General features: G+C 44.8%; 1 protein-coding gene across 1 annotated transcript; it reads right to left on the bottom strand.

Moving 5' to 3' along the window:
- Positions 1–2802: 2802 nt before the first annotated feature.
- On the bottom strand, positions 2803–19466 carry hsd11b2 (hydroxysteroid (11-beta) dehydrogenase 2). Its single transcript, XM_049031077.1, has 5 exons — positions 18941–19466; positions 11403–11615; positions 7160–7345; positions 5658–5795; positions 2803–4337 (listed from the first exon to the last, which is right to left on the bottom strand). Exons 1-5 carry the CDS (start codon positions 19212–19214, stop codon positions 3943–3945), a joined length of 1206 nt encoding a protein of 401 aa, XP_048887034.1. The 5' UTR covers positions 19215–19466; the 3' UTR covers positions 2803–3942.
- Between the last annotated feature and the right edge of the window lie 186 nt (positions 19467–19652).

The following is a 19652-nucleotide window of genomic DNA, read 5'->3' as shown; positions in this document are numbered from 1 at the left end:
TTAAAAATGACAGATGTTTAATAACCATTTTCCATGGTAAAGAAATGCCTTTTTCACTTTTGGAAATGTAATTTATTTATTTTAGTAGAGCCCATTGCTAGCAGTTGTTCACCCTGGGTGATCGGACCTTTGGGGCCTAAACTGGAAGCCACTGAGGGAGCCGTTGCAGGCGGCGGCGGCAGGGAGACGTGTAGCACTTGGTACAGGTGCAAGTCCCACACATAATACTGTGTGAGGCGATGAGACAGGGCATACCGTCAGTGCTTCATCTGGATTATGCATTATAGGTGTGCATATGGCAACAATATTGGCTTGGTACTGGACTGTCACGCTGAGGTAATTTCCTGGCAAACATAAACTGACGTAGCTGGATGCGGGTGGAGGTGGGTCAACAGAAACAGATGAATCCAGGTCAAATTGATTTATCCAGCTATTCATCCTTTCTGGTTTAATTTGCTTAGCTGTGAATGATTGGTCTGAAAGTGTCACTGGAAACGTAGTTAAAATTCTATGTAAAAATTACTAAACTAGGGCTTCTCAAATCTTGACCTTGATTCCAAATCCAGGCCTTGTTTTCAGTTCTCCCAGGTAGTTAGTTTAATAATGTCTGATTCTGATTGGCCACAGAGGCTTCACACTTGGCTCATGGGTAAAGGAAGGCTGGAAAATCAGCAGTGCTTTGACCTTGAGGACCGTGATTGGAATAGCCCTGTGCTGAACAGTTAGTATTCAAAGTATCTAACTTGAAGTTTTTATTAATTTACATGACTCAGATACAACATCAATGAACCTCAAGGTATAAGTCTTGTTACAGCCCTCGTGTGGATCACCCCAGGTGCCTCTCGTCTGCTCCCTCGTCAGTGATGTATATAGTGCCTCCTTGTCTTGAGCTCCCCAGTGCAGTCATTGATGTTGCTGCCTGCATGTGCTCCCCAGTTTGTCCTGTGTCCTGGCCGTTTCCTCCCTACCCTGTTTTGACCCCTTGTGGTCCATTTCCTTTTGTCCTGCCTGTAATTTTATTTAATAAAGTCCCTTTTGGATTTCCCCATGCCTACCTCCGCTTCTTTCTGTACCTGCGATGTCTTCTCCAAAATTCGTCTCAATTTCTGGATATTGCTCACATGGGACTCACTGTTGAAGCCCCCTTTTCTCTTCTTGAATGACCTATACAGATGGACAATATCCCATCCAACATGCAATACAATCAAGTGGATGCTCCCAGGAGGGAGCAAAAATGTGGACTGTCTGACATGGAGCTCAGAAGGACCAACTATGGGCTGCTAAGGACCAGATTGGGAAACATTGCTTTACTGTATTGTCTTGTAATACAGAGCAGTTTGTCACCCCACCCCCCATCACCCTTACCCTACAAGCTTCACCCCTCACCCTGATACTCCATCTGTGTCCTCAGGCACCGCACTAAGTTTGGATCTGGCGCATGGAAGTAAACACTGAGTCTTCTTTTCAGAACTGGCTCACACATACCACACCGTTCCCAGCTGCAATTGAACTGGCGAGCGAGATGAAAACATTTGTGAAGCACAGCTCTCGAGTCTGCAGCCCAGCTAAGTAAACATGTCTAGGGCTCAGTGCTAACCTGGAGGCGACTCGCACTGCGTGGGGGCTGCACCGGGATCATGGGGGAGAAGGGGAGTGGGGAAAAGTTGGCAAAGATCGCCAACGGAACTGAGAAAGCTGGCAACAACTGCAGGGACAAAGGAAATATCATGCAGTCACTCTGGCTGGGAAGAGACTTATTACTGGGTGAGGGGCAAATGGATGGCCTTAAGCCCACCAGTCATCCCAGATAAGAGAGAGGCACGCTGTAGCCACATGCTGATTGCATGACCGGTCATCTCAGGACTGGATAATGGCTAGTAATTGCATATGAGGAAAAGGAGCATAGAAATCTTGCGTGGAATTAATATGGAGCTGTACTGCTGAAAAAGAAACATGTGAAAGAACAAATCTATTATCCGAAAAATATCTAGGCCCACCAACTTATAGGTCAAGGCACCATATTTTCTCTTAATGCTCTTCTAATTATAATGCATCCACTGTCCACAGAAATTGGGTGTGAGATACTGTGGATGGGATGTCAATGTATTGCAGGGCTCAAGCTGACTGAGTGCAGAAGTAAAACAGAGAATCCAAAGGAAAGTGGCACAATTGTAGGGAGAACACGCACGCCGCACACACACAGAGCAGGGGCCGGGAAGCGAACCCACAATCCACCGTGCTCCCCGCCGAGCCACTGTGTAATAAATCATACTGTTCCATGGAGAGTAGCTTTAGAAATGCCCAAAGTGGAATTTGACTTCATGCAACCTGACAGTTTGCATCATGTGACATGGAAACTGCGAGAGAGGGCACCTGTCCTAGCAAATGATGCGGCTGGCAGCCACTTTTCAGCAAAAGCGCCATCCCACTGGCGTTAGGGAATCTCCATGCCAGCCGCTGTGAGGCTTCTGCCAGCCTGCTGCTTCAACGAAGCCTGGGGAAGATTCCCGGAATGGGTACAGACAGACTGCCGATCATTATCTAATGAGGCTTCGTATGTGTGCTGACCGGCCGGAAAAAACGGCCACAACTGCTTTGTTTTTATAGCTGGTTGTTGGCAGAGTGGGAAATTTCCCACTTCGTTAATCAAAACGGAATAAGAAATTAGGAAACATAGAGGCAAACTAAAATATACTCCAGCGAAGTATTTGAGGACAAGAAATTTTAAATAATTCAATGAAATCTTGGTGAGAAATAAAACATCAGTATTGAACATGGTACCTTTAGGAACACAAGAGACAATTCAAAATATTTAATTTTTTAATACTATCAAAGAATTAACTGTGTGAACAATTTCATGTTTTTCTTTTTTCTTTTTTTTTTTACAAAATTCACAGTCATTGATTTGTGGAGAAACTGGCATAAATATTTCGACTCAAAGAACAACATAAGGGGAAAAGAACACTAACAAAGAGTAATATAGCAAAAATGACCCTTGGCAATTCGGTCCTTGCACACCCAAACTGAATATCAAGGTGTTTATTTACAAAACCGAGAGCTGAGGCATTGCGTGAGATTCAGCCGCTGTGCTGTGAACCCAAATCAGTATGTGGCGTTGGTGAAGTGGTGGTGCTGGATCGGTTCTGCCCAGAAACAATACGATTCCAGTGTACGGCAAAACCCCAGATGGAGTCTGCCGACAAACACAGAAACGCTCACATACATACACAAGCACACACCGATATACCCGAACGCATACATTCGCACGCACACAAATACAGTCAAACACACAAAAGGCAGGCAGTTTTTTTTCCATACGTGTCAGTGCATTTAGGTTGAGATTTTGCTAATGGGGGTTTTACTTACACAAAAAATCTTCTGAGGGCAGAACGAAAAATGAATGGTTCAGAGAGATAACCAATCAGATTGTAGAGGAGGTGGGTCCAAGAAACTAGAAGAGGTGGAGTGAACCAATCAGATGTCTTGGTCCAACCTCTTATAGTTACTAGGCCCCTGCTCCTCTACAATCTGATTGGTTATCTCTCTGAACCAATCAATTATTCTTCTTCCCTCAGAACATTTTTGTGTAAGTAAAACTCCCAAGAGCTGAGATTTTAACACGTCACATGATTTAACCAATCTAAGGGTTCAGGTGGACAATGTATATATTCTCACTCAGCAGAAAACCTCCTTCTCAAGACAGCACAGTAAAACTACTTAACAGTCTGGCTTTGTGAACTTTAGTCTACTGTCCCCTGTTTGACCTTATTACACGCATATATGTGCCATGTCCTGCAGTAAGATGTAGACGTTTGGGTGCGATTTGGTGATCCCTTCAAAAAGTACAAAACACAAGTAAGGAAGAGGGTACAGTGGGAAAACATCACTGTGAGTACGCTAAATGGGTGGTCCTATCGCATCTCTGCGTGCGCCAATCCGCGTTTATTCATCTACTTTGTCGATGTTGTTGTTGTTGTGGCTATCGCTGGTGTCGCTGCTCTGCTTCTGCAGTACCCGAGGCAGCACTTTCTTCTTCATGAAAAGTCTCTGTAGGAAGCGGTCGCTCAGGGACAGGGGGAAGTAGCTGTGGATGAAGTACATGAGGCCCACACCCGGGCCGGCGTAGTAGCGCACCTTGGGTCGTGGCGACACTAGAGCGTCGATGATGGTGTCGATGACGGGGCTCAGGTCCTCATTCGCCATCTTGGCATGTTGCTGAAAAAGTTGCTTCGTCTCCAGTACGTACTCCTCGCCGTACTCCTCCAGGAGGGCTGGAGGTAGGTTCTGGAGGAGGTGCTTGTACTGGAACTCCCAGTACTCAAAATTACTGGATTGACCTAGAAAAAAATGCCGACAGGGGGCAGGGGTCACTCAGACATGAGGTCTTGGCTGTTTGTCTGTTTAGTGATCCAGAAGGTGTCCAGTAGGGGCCACTGTCTACAAAGGGCTTTTACTTCAATCCCTAAATCAAAGTAAACCCAAAGTAAACTCTGCTAGCTCAGAAGAAGCCCCATGCCGTCCAAGTCTATTTGGTGCTCATGTGTTTATTTAGTTGACACTGAATCATGTTCTATTAGCTGAGCTGTGTGTGTGGAGGGCTGGCGGCTTGTTTGAGATACACCATTCAATTCAGTGACTGTGTTGAATCCCTCCCCCAGCACATGTAGGACTGCAGCACTTCTTGCCTAACTACATTTCACTGGGTGTGGATACCCCACCTGTACTGTTTAGATACTTCCAGTATGCTGACTTCCACGCTCACCCCCCTAATCTCGTTCTTCTGGTCTTTTTCAGTTTTGCCGGAGGGGCAGCCGGTTGATTAAGTGTACAGGAAGCGTCGACGTCAAGACGACCGCGGGTACAGTTTATCCAGGGATTTAGAGCACCTTCCCTTAACGCAACATCTCACGGCGGTAGGTGAGCGCAGAAGTGGAACAAAGCCGCCTTCGCTCTAGCTGTATCTCATGGCCCCCTGGATGCAGGATGGAACTACTGACCCGTGTGTCTACAGGAAGGTCCAGGAGTTGCCGGCAAACCTTAAACTGTAGGCTGCGATGGCCTGCTTGTAAATGACAGGGGCCCGGCAAGCCCATGAATACTATACTGAAAACAGATGTGTTTATCAAAGCCAGCTTATGTAACTTAACATATTACCACTTTACACGGTTGGGCAGCTGCTTATATTAACGTGCCATATGCCCCAGGGTACGGCTGATTGGACTTGGAGTACAATCTGCACATGTGAATCCTTGAAAGGTGGCCCATGAGGATGCGGATGCACATGTTGGAGCTCTGCAATTGAATATGCACCCTGTGGGCAGGTGGCTTGCAAGCCAGATACGTATCAACATTTAGCCAATAGCCAGAGGTCCAAGAAGCTACCCCATGGTGGAATTTCACTGGCCGATTTTGTGTACGTGTTTAGAATAACAACCAGATCTTTTCACCCATTTGTAAATGCCAAGTCTTTTCTGTTGTCTGTTATTTATGTCTCTACATGGACTTTTTTGTGATTCCAACAACTAGTGTTATAATGGGGTGGGAGGAGGCTTTATGTGGGCAGGACCTTGCTGTGGGCAGAGCTTTGATGTTGTCGGGAGCTTTGATGTGCGATATCCCATGATGCACTATAGTGTCCTCGGTGTGACACACGGTACCTGTCTTGAATGATGCGGGGAGTATGGTGGACACCTTGACACCCCAGGGTTCCAGCTCATGCCGCAGAGTGTTGATGAACAGGTTCAGTGCTGCCTTGGAAGCACCATACGCTGCCAGGCAGGGAAACGGCTGCTCCCCTGCAAAGTAATGCATGCGGCACGCGTCACAGCATGCAACTGCACAATGCATAATGGTATAGCATGGGTAGGATACAGCACAGTGCATAATGGTGTAACATGGGTAGGATACAGCACAGTGCATAATGGTGTAACATGGGTAGGATAGATCAGCAAAGTGTAGCACAACACTCCGTTGTGCAACATAGAAATCCAATAAACAGGACAGCTTAGCAAAGTATACTGTAGGGTGGCACGACATAAACTGCAACACCATTCACAGTCGATGCGGTAAACTGACACCTATTCAAAGCAAATTGCGCAGCCTTTTATCCAGTCATACTGCTGGATGATTTACTGACACGATACTCGTTGAGCATCGGAGCTGGAAATTGGATTGTAGGCCTCATGTCCGTGCAGAATTGCAGCTGGGGACAGCATCTGCGATGCAGAATGATGGCCTACCATTTTCACCCCATGTGCCCGACAGTCGCATCTGGTCGTGCCGCTGCATAAGTACGCCATGGTGATAAAAATAGCCCTGCTACTAGAATCTGTTGATACTGGGAACGCATGTGTGAATGAGAACGCATTGGCAAGCAGGGAAGGCCCGGGGGGGGGCTCAACAGCAGCCTTTCGATGGGGTTCTCTGGCAAACCAGCTCAAGGGGAGAAACACACCTTGGAAAATACTGAATTGACTGTTCATAGCAAAGTGCCTGAACAACCCTGGCTCTTCAGTCAAGCTCACCCAGTCCTTTTACTTGGCAGCTTGCACAACTTGCAGAGTTGTGTGCCTGTGAGTTTTGGTTGTGTTTGCTGCAGGACCAAGAGCATCGTATTTTTTCCATACCAAATCCACCGGCCAGCAGGATTTCCGGTGAGTGAACGAAATTCGCCCACCTGGCAATTTTTTTCACGTGCTACCATTGGACTGAAATGCTGTGATTGAGACTTAAAACATTTATAACATGATGTCACTGTGTCACCACGCTGCACAAATATTACAGAGACAGGCCGATCTGATGGTCTCCTCAGATGTTCTCCTAGGCCTTCAGGTGTTCCGCAACTTGCCAAATGTTCTTTTGGACATTACCTCAATATAAAGCAGATATATGTAGATGTATTGCTAGGATGAATATTTAGTGACATGTGATGTTTTCCATGACTTTAAGCAATGGTGAATGACCCTTCAACATTTTCATAGCATTTAGTGGATTCGAAAATGTTTATAAAATGCACAGGGAAGATGCAAGGTTGCACAGATTTGTAGAACAGAGTGGAAATCATGAGTAATTTCATTTACAGCAGACAATTGCATTCACAGCAACAGCAGATGAGGAACATCTCAGTGGAGAGGCGTAGCATGCTTTCGGACCTCCGTACCTGAGGGGCTGGACACTGTCACAATCCTGCCTTTCGCCCGTCGCAGAAGAGGCAGGAATGTCTGGGTCACACTCAGTGTGCCGAAGAAGTTGACCTCCATGCAGCCCCTGTAGTTGGACATGAGGGAAAGCTCCGCATCCCCGAAGTTCACGCACACCCCAGCGTTATTCACCAGCCCCCAAAGGCCTGTCGAGAAAGAGCAAGGAGGACTGGATGTCACTTAGCTGGAAGCTGAGCTCACCTCTGATAGCTGCTGAGATCAGACCCTGTGACAGCGCTCAGTTCAGCTGTGCGTGAAGCGTATGTGAGGCTTGGAGAATGGTGGTATGGGGTTTATCTGGTTCAGTGAAGATGACGATCAGGCAGGTCAGCTTTCAAGTAGATGAACCCTACAGTACCAGAGTTGACATGACAAGCCTTGGACACTCATACCACTTGCACTACCAGGTGTCCATCACTGGGGGTGGGGGCACCAAATAACACAGACAACAAATTACTATGAGGAGCTTCCTTCTAGCTGATGGCATGGGGTAAGCATGGGGGGCATGGTGAGCTTTGCTCAACTCAATAGGAATTGCCCAGTCCCCCCTTCTCACTATGTTTCATCCAGAATGTTCTGCCATGGCTGGGTGGTCTACAGACATCTGGATGGATGTTGTCAGAGATGCCAGCTTGGACAAACAAAGAAAGAGGAGTAAAGGGGAGTAAAACAGAGAGTTATGGGTATAACACGGCGATCCAGAAAACTCCGATTGTTTCAAAATCACAGACATTCATGTTGCGGTAACATCAAGTGCCCTTGCTTAAGGTAGTTTCCTTAACGCCCACCCTCCCCACACTAACCTCCATCCTTTCCCCTGTGCTCGAGTTAAATTTTTTGCCTTACATTTCCAAGAGTGCAGCCGATTTCATGATTTATGCTGATTTCCAAACCCCCTGCTTCGTTTTCGATTCCATCGTGCTCGAGAGGGAAAAAAGGGTGGGGGAGGGGGGGTATGCAAGATGGAAAGAGCAGAGAAGAGTGCAGAGAGGGCCAAAAGCAGAAAGGCAGACAGGGAACAGTTTGTGCTCCGTGTCCACGTGAAACAGCGAGACCCAGAGGGGGACGAGGAGAGCAGACACGCGTGCCGGGGGGTCTAGACATTTCCCATGGACACTCATGATACAAGAAACAGACAAGAAGTCAGGAGCAGAACACACAGGGACGTGGACCTTTAGTCAAAGCCTGGCATCACCCATTTATGCTTTTGGAATTTTTATAAATATTCCATGGTGCCAGAATCAAAATCAGCGTAAATTCAGTCTTGAAAAAGTTCATGTTCACGTGTCTCATCACTGGACACCCCCCACCAGGTAGCAACAGCTAATATAATGTTTTGTTGCATGCATGATTTTCCATCATTTCTCCGATTGCCCCAAACCATGAGTCCATTCTGTCCTCATATGGACCCCTTCACTGCAGACTCCAAAGCCCACATATAAACACTGTTCAGCTATCTCGCGCTTCTCATTTCCTCTGCATGTCTCTATTATGGGGGAATAAAGTCCATGAGCTCAAATGACCTGCACATCTACTTTTTCTTACTGTTTCAAGGTTCACAGATCATGTTGTAATTCTGTTAGATTGTTGAGTAACTCCACTGTTTTGCTTTGGTGAGCAGGTGAAGGACAGTGTACAGATTCTTTCATACAGTTTGACTTTTCATTTTCTGTTTTATATATTTTTTTTACCTTTAACATAACTAAAGGAAAAAAAGCCCTGTGTTGTTATTAGAATGTTTTTCTTTTGATAAAATGGTGTTGATTTTGTTCCCTGTGAAGTTTAATTTGATTGTGCCTCTCTGATAATGCCCATATTTTCTGCAAGCAAACATATACACTCATTTTTCCAAGTTCTTCTTTCTACAAAGCTATTGTGCGTACATAGATCCTCCAAAACGTTTGATGGAGACTGCGCTGGGGAGTGTCTGCTTCTCTGCTGGTCTTGTCGTCCTGTCTCCATCTCCTGGACTTCCATGACTCAGTTCTGCTCACGGGGGTGCACGCATTTCTGCGGACAGGATGCAGCAAACCCCCCAAATGCTCACACTTCGCCCACAAACAAACCGTGCTGACTGTAGTCTAGGACGCTGCCAGCGCTGGTAGCGCTCACGCCTGTACAGCTAATGAGGGGCCCCCCTGTTAGTCCACCCACTAACCTAAAGCAGGTGCCCCGCACAGCTAGAGGTAAACATAAAAGCCCTTATCGCAGCTGTCTAATGAATGACTCAGAGGCTACCAGAGGCCACAGAGTGCGACACAGTGTTTACAAAAAAACGCAAAGGGATGCTGTGTAGCGCGGCGGGCTACTGAGCTATGTCTGCATCCAGAAGGTTGTGTGTTTGAAACCCGTGGACAGTAATCATAACAGTGTTGGACCCCTTGAGTGGGGTCCTTAACCCCAGCTACTCAAGGGAACCTATATGCTGGCTCTGAGTCTGCCCACGAAGGGCCAGACGGAGTCTATGACAACCCAAGAATTCCTAAGAACCTAGTTAAAATTTCATATCAGGAACCGAGGAGTCACATTCATCCCACATCGTGTGTTCTAACCCTTGTACGCTCATTTAAGCTGGCGTTCACATCTTTTGAACAATTCTAAAATAGAGCCAATTCAAAACATGACCTTAACGCGAGAGCAAAATCTGGAGCAGGAGCTATTTAAAAGGACTGTGTTCACATGTGAACTTCATCCCTTGGCAGGTGGCCAGCTCTGGTCCCGCAGTTGCCTTCTTGATGTGCAGCCTGGGATGGCCCATAAACAGGATGTTTTAACACGTCCTCCGGTGCTCCTGCTTTTAACAGCAGGGCTGTCAAGGGCGCATGGGAACGTCTCCTGTGTTTCTCTCAGCGTAGCATTGTTTTCCCTGCCTCCCTGGTTCACAACAAGACAGTTTTTGGTGATGATTCAAGCTGCACTAAATTGCCGTCATGGGAAATGGACATCAATAATAGCTGATACATGCTTCACCAGTCCCAATATGAACCGGGAGCTTTGCTTTAAGCGCTTCTCTTTGAGCTCGTCTTGTATAATCGCCTGTTTTCAGCGACACTGTGTAGCGAATCGACGGCCAAGCTGGGTTTCTCGGGAACGGCGGCGTTTCTTCATTAGGCACAAGGAGCAGTGGATTCATCTCCTTCATTGTTCTTGCAGCTGTTTAAGATACATTTGGACATTCTGGGACACCCTGTATCGACCAGATGGGATCTTGATCTAAGCCACGCCCCCCACCCCCTCCCATCCGAACACGATCAAGCATTCCAGGCATCCTATATGGATTCCACAGGTGTAGAGGTCTGCGTTCCCCCCCCCCACCGCCGTTTTCCCTCTTCTCCACACACTCTGATATCATTGGATAGCTCCCCCCTTTGGACATGCACATTCAGTGGAACACAAGAGGCACAGCGTGTGAGGCGTGTTGAGATACGTGTGCCCGAGGGCCCGAGCTCACTCTGCGTGTGGAGAGTCATGGAAACAAACGGGCCCCTCAGCTCTCGGCTGGAAATTGTAAAGTGAGCAAGGTTACTGGGTAGGTGAGCGTGCAGTGGGGCAGAAGAAAAGTGCAAGTGACTGAGTGACTAAGCAAGTGTGCGCTTGTTGGACAGAGAACGTGGGAGGGATGAGTGACAGGACGAGTGATCCCCGCATGCGGGGAGATCCAGTTTGCCCCTATCTGCCAGGAGTCAGATTTCATATTGGCAGCATCCTGTACAGCCAATACACTGTTTTTTTTTTAAGTAAACAAACCCCCCAAATCGTGCATACAAACAGAGACACTCACTGTGTCAAGAGCGTAGGAACCTGGAGGACGAGTGTCCCCCCAGTACTTAATTAGGATTTATTTACCCCTCGCAATAAATAGACCTTTGTAATTAAGTTATTGAGTTGCTCAAACTCTCCCCTACACTGTTGCATTAATTGCATCTTCAGCATTTCTTATTTTCACCTCAACTTTTATATGGTGGATTTTTTTAAAATAAAGCAAATTAAAATTGTTGTAAAACCTTCTCCAGTGTAAAAACAATTACCGTGTCAGTAACACTGCATGTCTGAAATTCACGATGAACTGCCCGCGGGGAGCTATAAGTCGAAGAGATGAATGTTTATGCCTGTCCCACAATATGAGACGTGGAGAAACACTTGACCCCCCCCCCCCCCCCATGTGTTAGGAACCACTCCAGCTATCATTAATGTGCATCTCACCTCGGAGCCCCAGTTTGGCCTTGGTGCGAGCCAGCGCCTGCTGAATGTCCTGAGCTTGGGTTATGTCCATCTGGATTAGGGTAAGACGGGGCGAGCAAACGCGCTGCAGCTCTTGGGCTCCTTCTCCACTCAGATCCAGCACGCTGGCGAACACCTCGAACCCAAGGGCGTCCAGCTTCTGAGCAGCTGACTTCCCAAAACCGGAGTCACAACCTGACAGAAAACAGAGAGCGTGCGTTAAACCCAGTTAACAAACGATGGTACATCCATGCTTACTTCCGTTGTTGGGAATTTTCCTTCTCCTTATTGTCACATTATTGAGACTGCATCAAAGTCAGTATTAAATATGCACTATTTTCATGGCAATGATACCGGAATATTGAACAGATCCTATTTGCATTCTGCGGTGTGATGTTTTGTTCCTTGTCAGGTATCAGTACTTCATCTAAACATTTGAGAACACTGATTTGTTCCAGATTTATTTTGGTGTACTAGAACTTACTGTTCTTTCAACTTGATCTACCTGGCTTTCACAGAATGTCACTAAACTTCCCTTGGAATGTTATCCCAGGATGGAATCGCTTTCCGTAGTATGAACAGCATTTTTATCTTGATAACTTTCACAAATATGTAACCACAAAGGTAACAACAACCCATGACTATGCATTGCAAATAGCCAGCCATCCATATAATATAAAGTCAAGGATATGCTCCATTGCGTTATGGCCCAATGCACTTCTCAAAAAAAGAATTCCACCTCTCCTGTTCTCTAACCAAACATAGTTTTAGATACATAATCCCTTACATGTATGGCTGGAAAAACACAGTTTTGACACTTATTCATGAAATGTGTAAACACTGAGTAACAAACAATACAAACGAACAATCTGCTGTAAGTTTGCAAAGAGGTTTTACTACCATTTAGTGGAACTAAATATAAAACTCAAATGGACTTTGGCACTATTGCAAGCATCTAAGAGGCTATAATTTAAAGAGGGGTCTATTTTTCCTCAAAACTGATGAATGACATTTCTAGGTGTAGCCTATCATTCCTGATTTAGCAATAAGTAAATGAGTAACACAAAGGCATGCTGAAAACCTTCAAGAAATACATCACAAAACGTCACATTTTGTCCAGTACAGGGAGTATGTGTACCTGACACTTGACATTCTATCGATTGTTAACTAAGGAGTGAAAAGTCCGCCATGGACGGACAATAAGAGGATGATAAGCATTTCAGTGAACAATGCATTGATGGTTTCATATGCATCCAATTCATTCTGGTGAAAGTTAACACTTGTCACCTTTACCCTGAACGACATGTTCATAATGAAAGACGAGTTGCCCTGTTATCATAATCACACCTCCATAACTCATATTTCTGCTGGACCTTATCATAAGATAAGGTGGTCTGAGGATACATGCCAGATTCACGAATCATGCGGAGGTCAGGCTGTGTCCTATTGCAGCCCAGATATCCTGTGTGCATTCCGTACCCTGTGGGCAGGACCATCACGCCAAAAGATCTCAGGACATGTGTCACATGTAAATACCATAAAAGTCAAGCAGCTGTATTCCAAAGACTACACAAATTGGCCCGATTAAATGCGTAACCCATGTTTGTTTTAAGTTACTGAAAAGTGAAATTGTTCTTTCACGTTCCAGTTAAATTACAAATACACCTTACAGAATCACTCGGTTTCCACAGAATAAATATATGGAACAAAACAAAGGTTTCATCATTAGGAATTCATTTAAGAGGTGGTCAAGAGCAGCCACTGGAATTCTTTTTTTGCCACAACAGACCATGTCAATATTCAAACTAAAGATCAAAATGGAAAATGAGATGCATGCAATCGATTTGATAAGAAAGCCTCAAAATACGATGGCTTCATTCGTCTGTTTTTTTTTTTTTCTACGTTTCGTTTTTGCTGTTGACAAACCGTAATAGGGTGAGGTGAAGCTGTATCAATTGCATAAGATTGTGTAGTGAAGATATTTTTAGAGTCGAGTTTACAGGGCCTTTCAACTACAGACTGATGCTGGACATCGTCCAAGAACAGTGCGTAAAACTGCACACCCGTGGTTTGGCGGCGTAAAGTAAATCTGTTGAGTGACATTGGGTTAATATTGCTGAATAAACAGCACACAGAGTTCCCTGGAGTGTGAGAGGTTCAACTTAGTGTGTGACTCACCAGGACGAGGACGGCAGAGCAAGTCATGCTTACTGATCTGATCTCTCGTGCCAATCAACTTCAAGCAGTAGCGTGTTGGTTAGCCAAATATTGACATGCTGCTGGCAAGGCTTGCGACAAATGAGACAAAAGCCAATAATCTTGTTTACGCCCCCATTGAGATTCGCTGTCTGCGTGTGATGTTTTTAGTCTTTCACCCACATTAGATTAACCAGAAATTACTTGAATGTGCTGGGTTCCCAATGAATTCCTTGGATGGTTTCCAAAATGATTCTGATAACATCGTAACAGTATGTTGACTCAACTATTTTTGAGTACACTCTTTATTTTCGCTTTATTTGTTTTCAGTCTGCGCACTGACCTGAGGGAGACCACGGTGACCCATATAAGCCAGCGAATTACTTCAGCTAATAGGCACCAGCTTCAAATGGGCTGAAAGGGGAAAAAAAAGACAAAGAAGAGGCAGAAGTCCTATAAAAGTGGCGGCTACGACGGATGGTATCTGACTCTGCTTGCTTTTTACCCAACAACAACTCAGCATGTTCTCGGGAAGAACTGAGAATCGTCTAGCGATGAAAGAAACCGAATGGTATGAGAGCACACAATCAATACCCAATGGGCAATTACAGCAGGCACATAGCACGTCGAAACAGATGGGAATGGTGTGGAATTTGTTTACTCAGAAACAGTCTACGAAGTTTAACCTCGGTGTACAGTGATGATGGAGATGACTGCGCCAAGAAGGGAACCAGCCCCCCCCCCCCCCCGAGCGTGCGGAATTAAGAACAAAAACCAGTGTGGTGTCCCTAAAATATTACACAGAAATAGCTCATGCGATTACTAGCCAATTAACCAAATTGGGCACCTAATTGAATGTGTAGATAGGGTTCTACATGCATTCATTAAAAAGCAGACGGAAAACTGCCACGTGTTGAAATCATAACAAACGAATGTGAAGATTAATGGGGCAGATCAGTATCATTATTTTGAATGCAAACAAGTGCAATCAGTGTTTTTGTACTGTGGCATGAGAAAAATGCATGCTATGTGATGCGGATCTTGGTGCCAGTGAGACACATCGATCGTAGCTTGCAGAAAGTGTCCTTTCAGGTTTCTTGAAATGCCAGAACAAAAGGCTGGTACCAAAGAACTACTTTGCTGTTTTTGCTGGAAATATCAATTTATAGCTCGTCTCGTTCATAGTATATTTGAGGTAAAGCAGGTTAAATAGCTGCTCAAAGTTACAATAATAGAACCCATGGGACTGGAAGTGACAACCTTGCTGTGCTTTCGCCTCTGCGATACTTCCAGGAACAGGCAATATGTTTGGTCTCCCTTGGTGGCACTGGACGTGCCTGGAAACCAATGCACATTAACACTTGCATGAGCTGTTTAATCTCACCTGTCAGTGTACCATTAAACCATTCCCTGCTGCAGTTAAAAGAGTCAAAACAAAGCCAACCTTCAGAAGCAGAGCCCCCACGTTTCCCGGAGACTCAGCTTTTCTGTGCCATCATCATGAGGAAAAACAACTGGATATGGGCTCCCTTTAATCTCTGATCTTTATTTAAAAACACACAAAAGAGCTATTTCCACTTTGCTGTTCTTGTAAAGTCCCCCCCCCCCCCCCCCCCGCACACACACACAGTTTACGCTTCAAAACTTGTTCTACATCATCAAGCTGTTTTGCTGCCTACTTGAATGGACAGGGTTAGTGGGAAGATCTAGTACTCGGCCATAAGTACTGCAAACTGGCTGTAATTCAAGCTCTCTTGCTGTAAACTACCTTACAGACATTCCTAAAATGAACCCAAGACATTATTTTCCCATGTTGACTTTGGTTATGTAAATAAAAATACAGATTAAATGTGGTTAAATAACATTAGAAAAAAACACAGCATAAGGCTTTACAGCAGTATTTCTTGCGGGTAACATGAACAAGGGCTGGTATATACCCTCCCGTTCAGCACATTAATTTACAGTGACCCACTGAACAAGTTGGAAACTGAGCCAGTCTGTGCAATTCAAGCTTTCATCCCCACAGGTATGCTGGCGATCCCCCTGCCATTTAAATTGATTCATAAGAGGTTTAACATTTTTCCCTTCCATTTCTATTTATTTATTTATTTGTTTGTTTATTTTACAAAGTTACAATACAGGTCAGGAAAAGTCCATTAATTAATGAAATGTCTATTAGGAGCAATTCTCAGTCCTGAAATCTGGCAGTGACATCAGAATGTATAATACTACATGCCCTCACGTGGTCTACATAATTCATAGTTAAATCTGGACTACTGTAAAATCTGTGCTTTATTGGTATTGGAAAGTGTAAGAGCCACTTGTTTTCACAGCATCATTGCACCTCTTGCATATTTGTACCCGGTAAGTTGTTCTTTGTACTAGGTGCGGCTGAATGAGTGAGCTTTTCAGTGCACTTGTTAGATTGTAAAAAAAAACACATCTTGAATCCTTAATACTTTGTTTCATTGGCCTACTACTGGTTTTCGCTTAATTATCCATTGTTCCTCGAAAACAGCGACGTGTCTTTGAACGTTGAGTAGTCTTTGAATGCACAAATGAAATCCTGGTCTCTCCCGGATATTAGTGATAAAGAAATATGACACCACTTCCAACGGCAACAACAGCGTCATTGGATGAAATTCAACTTTTTCAGCTTAGTGAGCTGTAAATTATGCCAAAGCACGGCGGCTTGTACTGAGCGTCGGGCGGGGAAACTTCGCCCCTTAAGCCATTGGGTAAGAAGGTGATCCGAGTCTCGTTTCCATGCCATTAGACTGCCTCTTAACAGCCTCAGCCACTGCAATTATTTTCCAGCTTTATTTGGTCACTTTCAAACTGTCAATGCATACCCACAAACTTTTGATTTGGTAATGAAGTGAGCAGCCCACTAAGTCCAAGTACCTGCTCGACGCTTTTAATCATAAACCTGGGACGCTCCTTCTCCGCACGCTATATCTTACGTTTTAATGTATCATTGTGTACACAACGTTAATTTTTACTCACCACAGAGTATGCGATCATAAATGAGTGCATTATTAAACCATCAAACGATGTGAAACGTACATCAACCTTTATAACACGTATTATTTAAGTTTGCCGGTACACTATGCTCGTTGGCTTGAAACTTGGTTAATGCTGTTTCCATGGGAATTTAAATTGCCTACTCATCTATTTCAAACTAAATTCATATCTATGTTTTCTAATTTCCAGCTATAACTATTCTAATACACTGTTCTTCCTTGAGGTACGTAGTATTTTTGCCCTAAAAGCTGTTTTTACGGTCAGACCAACGTGCTTAGGTTCTTAGTTTGCATGTTTTATGCATGTTGGTGCCATACACATTATAGTCGGGCAAGGTAAACAGCAATGTGGAAAGCAGGCTGAAGCAGCATCACAGGTGTTCCAGGGGTAACTACCTGCTCTAAGTGTCGTGCAGATATTTCCACCTTTTTTGACTGGATATTCGGTGTCGATTTGGGTTCATGCATTGATATTTCATGATACCGATGTAAAGAATAACCGACCATCAGCATAAAATAATCCCAACTGCTCCAGAGTGTCTAAGCGACAACCTGTAACATATTTACGTGCATTTTTATATGTAAATGATATTTATGTTTGGTTAAAACACGATTTAAAGACAGTTATTGTGAGAAGGTCATGGAGATTGCGTACGGGCAGGTGAACATAATGAAGCGTCCGCTGTTCTTGCAGATTAAAAGACAGCCGGGAGCAAGAGAGCGAAACCGCACACGGGATTCTTTATAAAACAGATCGGTGAGCATACATTTTTCCGTGTCGTTACTCGGCATGAAGCAGATAAATTCTGTTCTCACTTCGGAAAGTTGTTTGTCCCGCCCACACCTTTGGATTCAGGCCAGAGAAGAATGGTGTTTATTTAGTGTGAGTGTGTGTGCGCGCTTTTAATCAACGGGGAAGTACGATAGTATTTTGTCTTGCTTGCAGCAGGTACCATAAAGTACAGCTAATCTTTTATATCTCTATATGGGTCTGCTCCATTCACCTAATACCAGTCTTGAAGCAACATGTTCCCATGCGAAAGCGTTATGTGGATCTGCATAAGGGTTCTATAATGTACAGAAGTGTGTGACGTAAAATATTGGAGTTGAAGTGTTGACACTGGGCTATATTATGCATATTTAGGATTAATGGTAATAAGTATGGATTTAATTTATTTAGGATACTTACACGGCAAATATGTAATGCATTTTGGTTTCTAAAGACCAGATTGGGCAGTATAGCTCTTAAAACTATTTTTAAAATAATGACAACAATAATAATAAACACATGTTAAAAACATCACATTTGTAAGAATCAGTCTCCGCATTTTTGGTGTTGTGAGGTTCAGGTTAACTGCTATGGTCACAGAGCAGGATTAGCAATGCCATTGGCTATGCTCAGTCTACAAGTAATGTATGTCTGGATTTCACTGAAAGTTTAGGCAATAAGATATATGTGTTGTTAATGAGTTCATGATGTTAATAAGGTCAAGAAGGCTCATGAAATATAATGTAATTTTCAGTCATATGGATCACATGGGAATATCATAAAGAAACCCAAATTTGGTTACAGGTAATTTTCTGGCATTTACACAAGCACAGTATTTTATATACTATATACAGACTTTGCTCAGGGATTTAATATAGTTATTCATTACATACAGCATTAAAGCACTAATCATTTAATTCTGTTTTAGCAATTTACAGCAGATGTTGGCTGCAGATCTTGTAAAGAAATACACAGGATTATGAGCCGGTGATTACTTCAATATAAAAAGGATTTAATAAGCTCATTAATATTTAACACACACTCCACTGAGAGATGCTATCCTTAGAGTTATATAAGAACTTAGCTTGATCACAAGAACTTATGCTTTCAAACAGTACATCAAGTGAAGTGGAGGTAATCGGTTTGCACCAAAAGGCTTACATTAGTTTTGAAATTAGATAGGAAATATGTGTTTAGGGGTTCAGTGTGCTATATCATAAATGAGAGCATATGCATGCTGGGAACAGTTTGTGCTGAAGATGTAGTACCAGGAAGGGGCTGCACACCAGGACATTTCCGAAGCCCAGATGCAGACAGACACTCGATCGGGGTCATGCAGCTGCTGCTTGTGTGAAATTTAACATGTCAGGGGCATGTTGGAGTCTTGCAAGCCGGTGCATTTGAGAGAGAGAGAGAGAGAAAGAAAGAGGGAGAGAGCGCGCGCAGAAAGATAGAGTGACAGAGGGGAAACTTGTGCAACTAGTGCCTCAGCTGGTAGGTAGAATCACGGCGGTGCTGGCGGGCGCCCCTACCTGTGATGAAGACCGCCCTGCCTTCTGTGGGAAGGGGGGCCACCGGGGGGCTCCAGTAGGGCACAAGGAGGCAGACGGCTCCCAGAGCAGCCAGCGCCAGCACGGCGGGGAGGCCCAGCGAGCTAAGTCGCTCCACCAGCATGGTGACCCCCAGCCAGGCCACCATGGTGGGACCGGCGCTGACGTGCGTCGCCAGGATCTTCCTCATGGCCCCGCCGACCATGGCGGACATAAGTCCCATGGAAATCCAGAAGAGCAGCGCATGCTCTTCCATGGCATGTGAGATCTGAAGTGCAATTCTCCCCCTTACTTGTTTCCTCTCTCTCTCTCTCTCTCTCTCTCTCTCTCTCTCTCTCTCACTCTCTCTCTCTCACTCTCACTCTCTCTCGTTTTCTGACAGAGGAGGGGATGTGTCTCGCAAAGAAAAGACCATGTACCCCCTTAAGACTCACGCACGCACACACACATGCATACACATACGGCGCAGGCAGAGTGCAGGCTGATGAATGAGTCCTGAAAACTGTGTGTATATATAGCACGCTGCAGAAGGGGGGGGTGGGGCTGCTTCGAAGGAGATCTAATCAGTGCCAAAAAGAGTTTTACTACTCTTCAAGGCTCCTTTTCTCCTCTTGTCTCCCGGGGAGCGTGCTGTCTTTATGCACGTCCCGTTGATAGCCCTCGCCACTATCCTCTGCAGGAAAATGGGGCAGCA

Source organism: Brienomyrus brachyistius, chromosome 11 (assembly GCF_023856365.1).
Source record: "Brienomyrus brachyistius isolate T26 chromosome 11, BBRACH_0.4, whole genome shotgun sequence".
NCBI lineage: Eukaryota > Metazoa > Chordata > Actinopteri > Osteoglossiformes > Mormyridae > Brienomyrus > Brienomyrus brachyistius.
The sequence above is the reverse complement of the archived record's forward strand: the minus strand, read 5'-3'. Positions and strand labels throughout refer to the sequence as shown.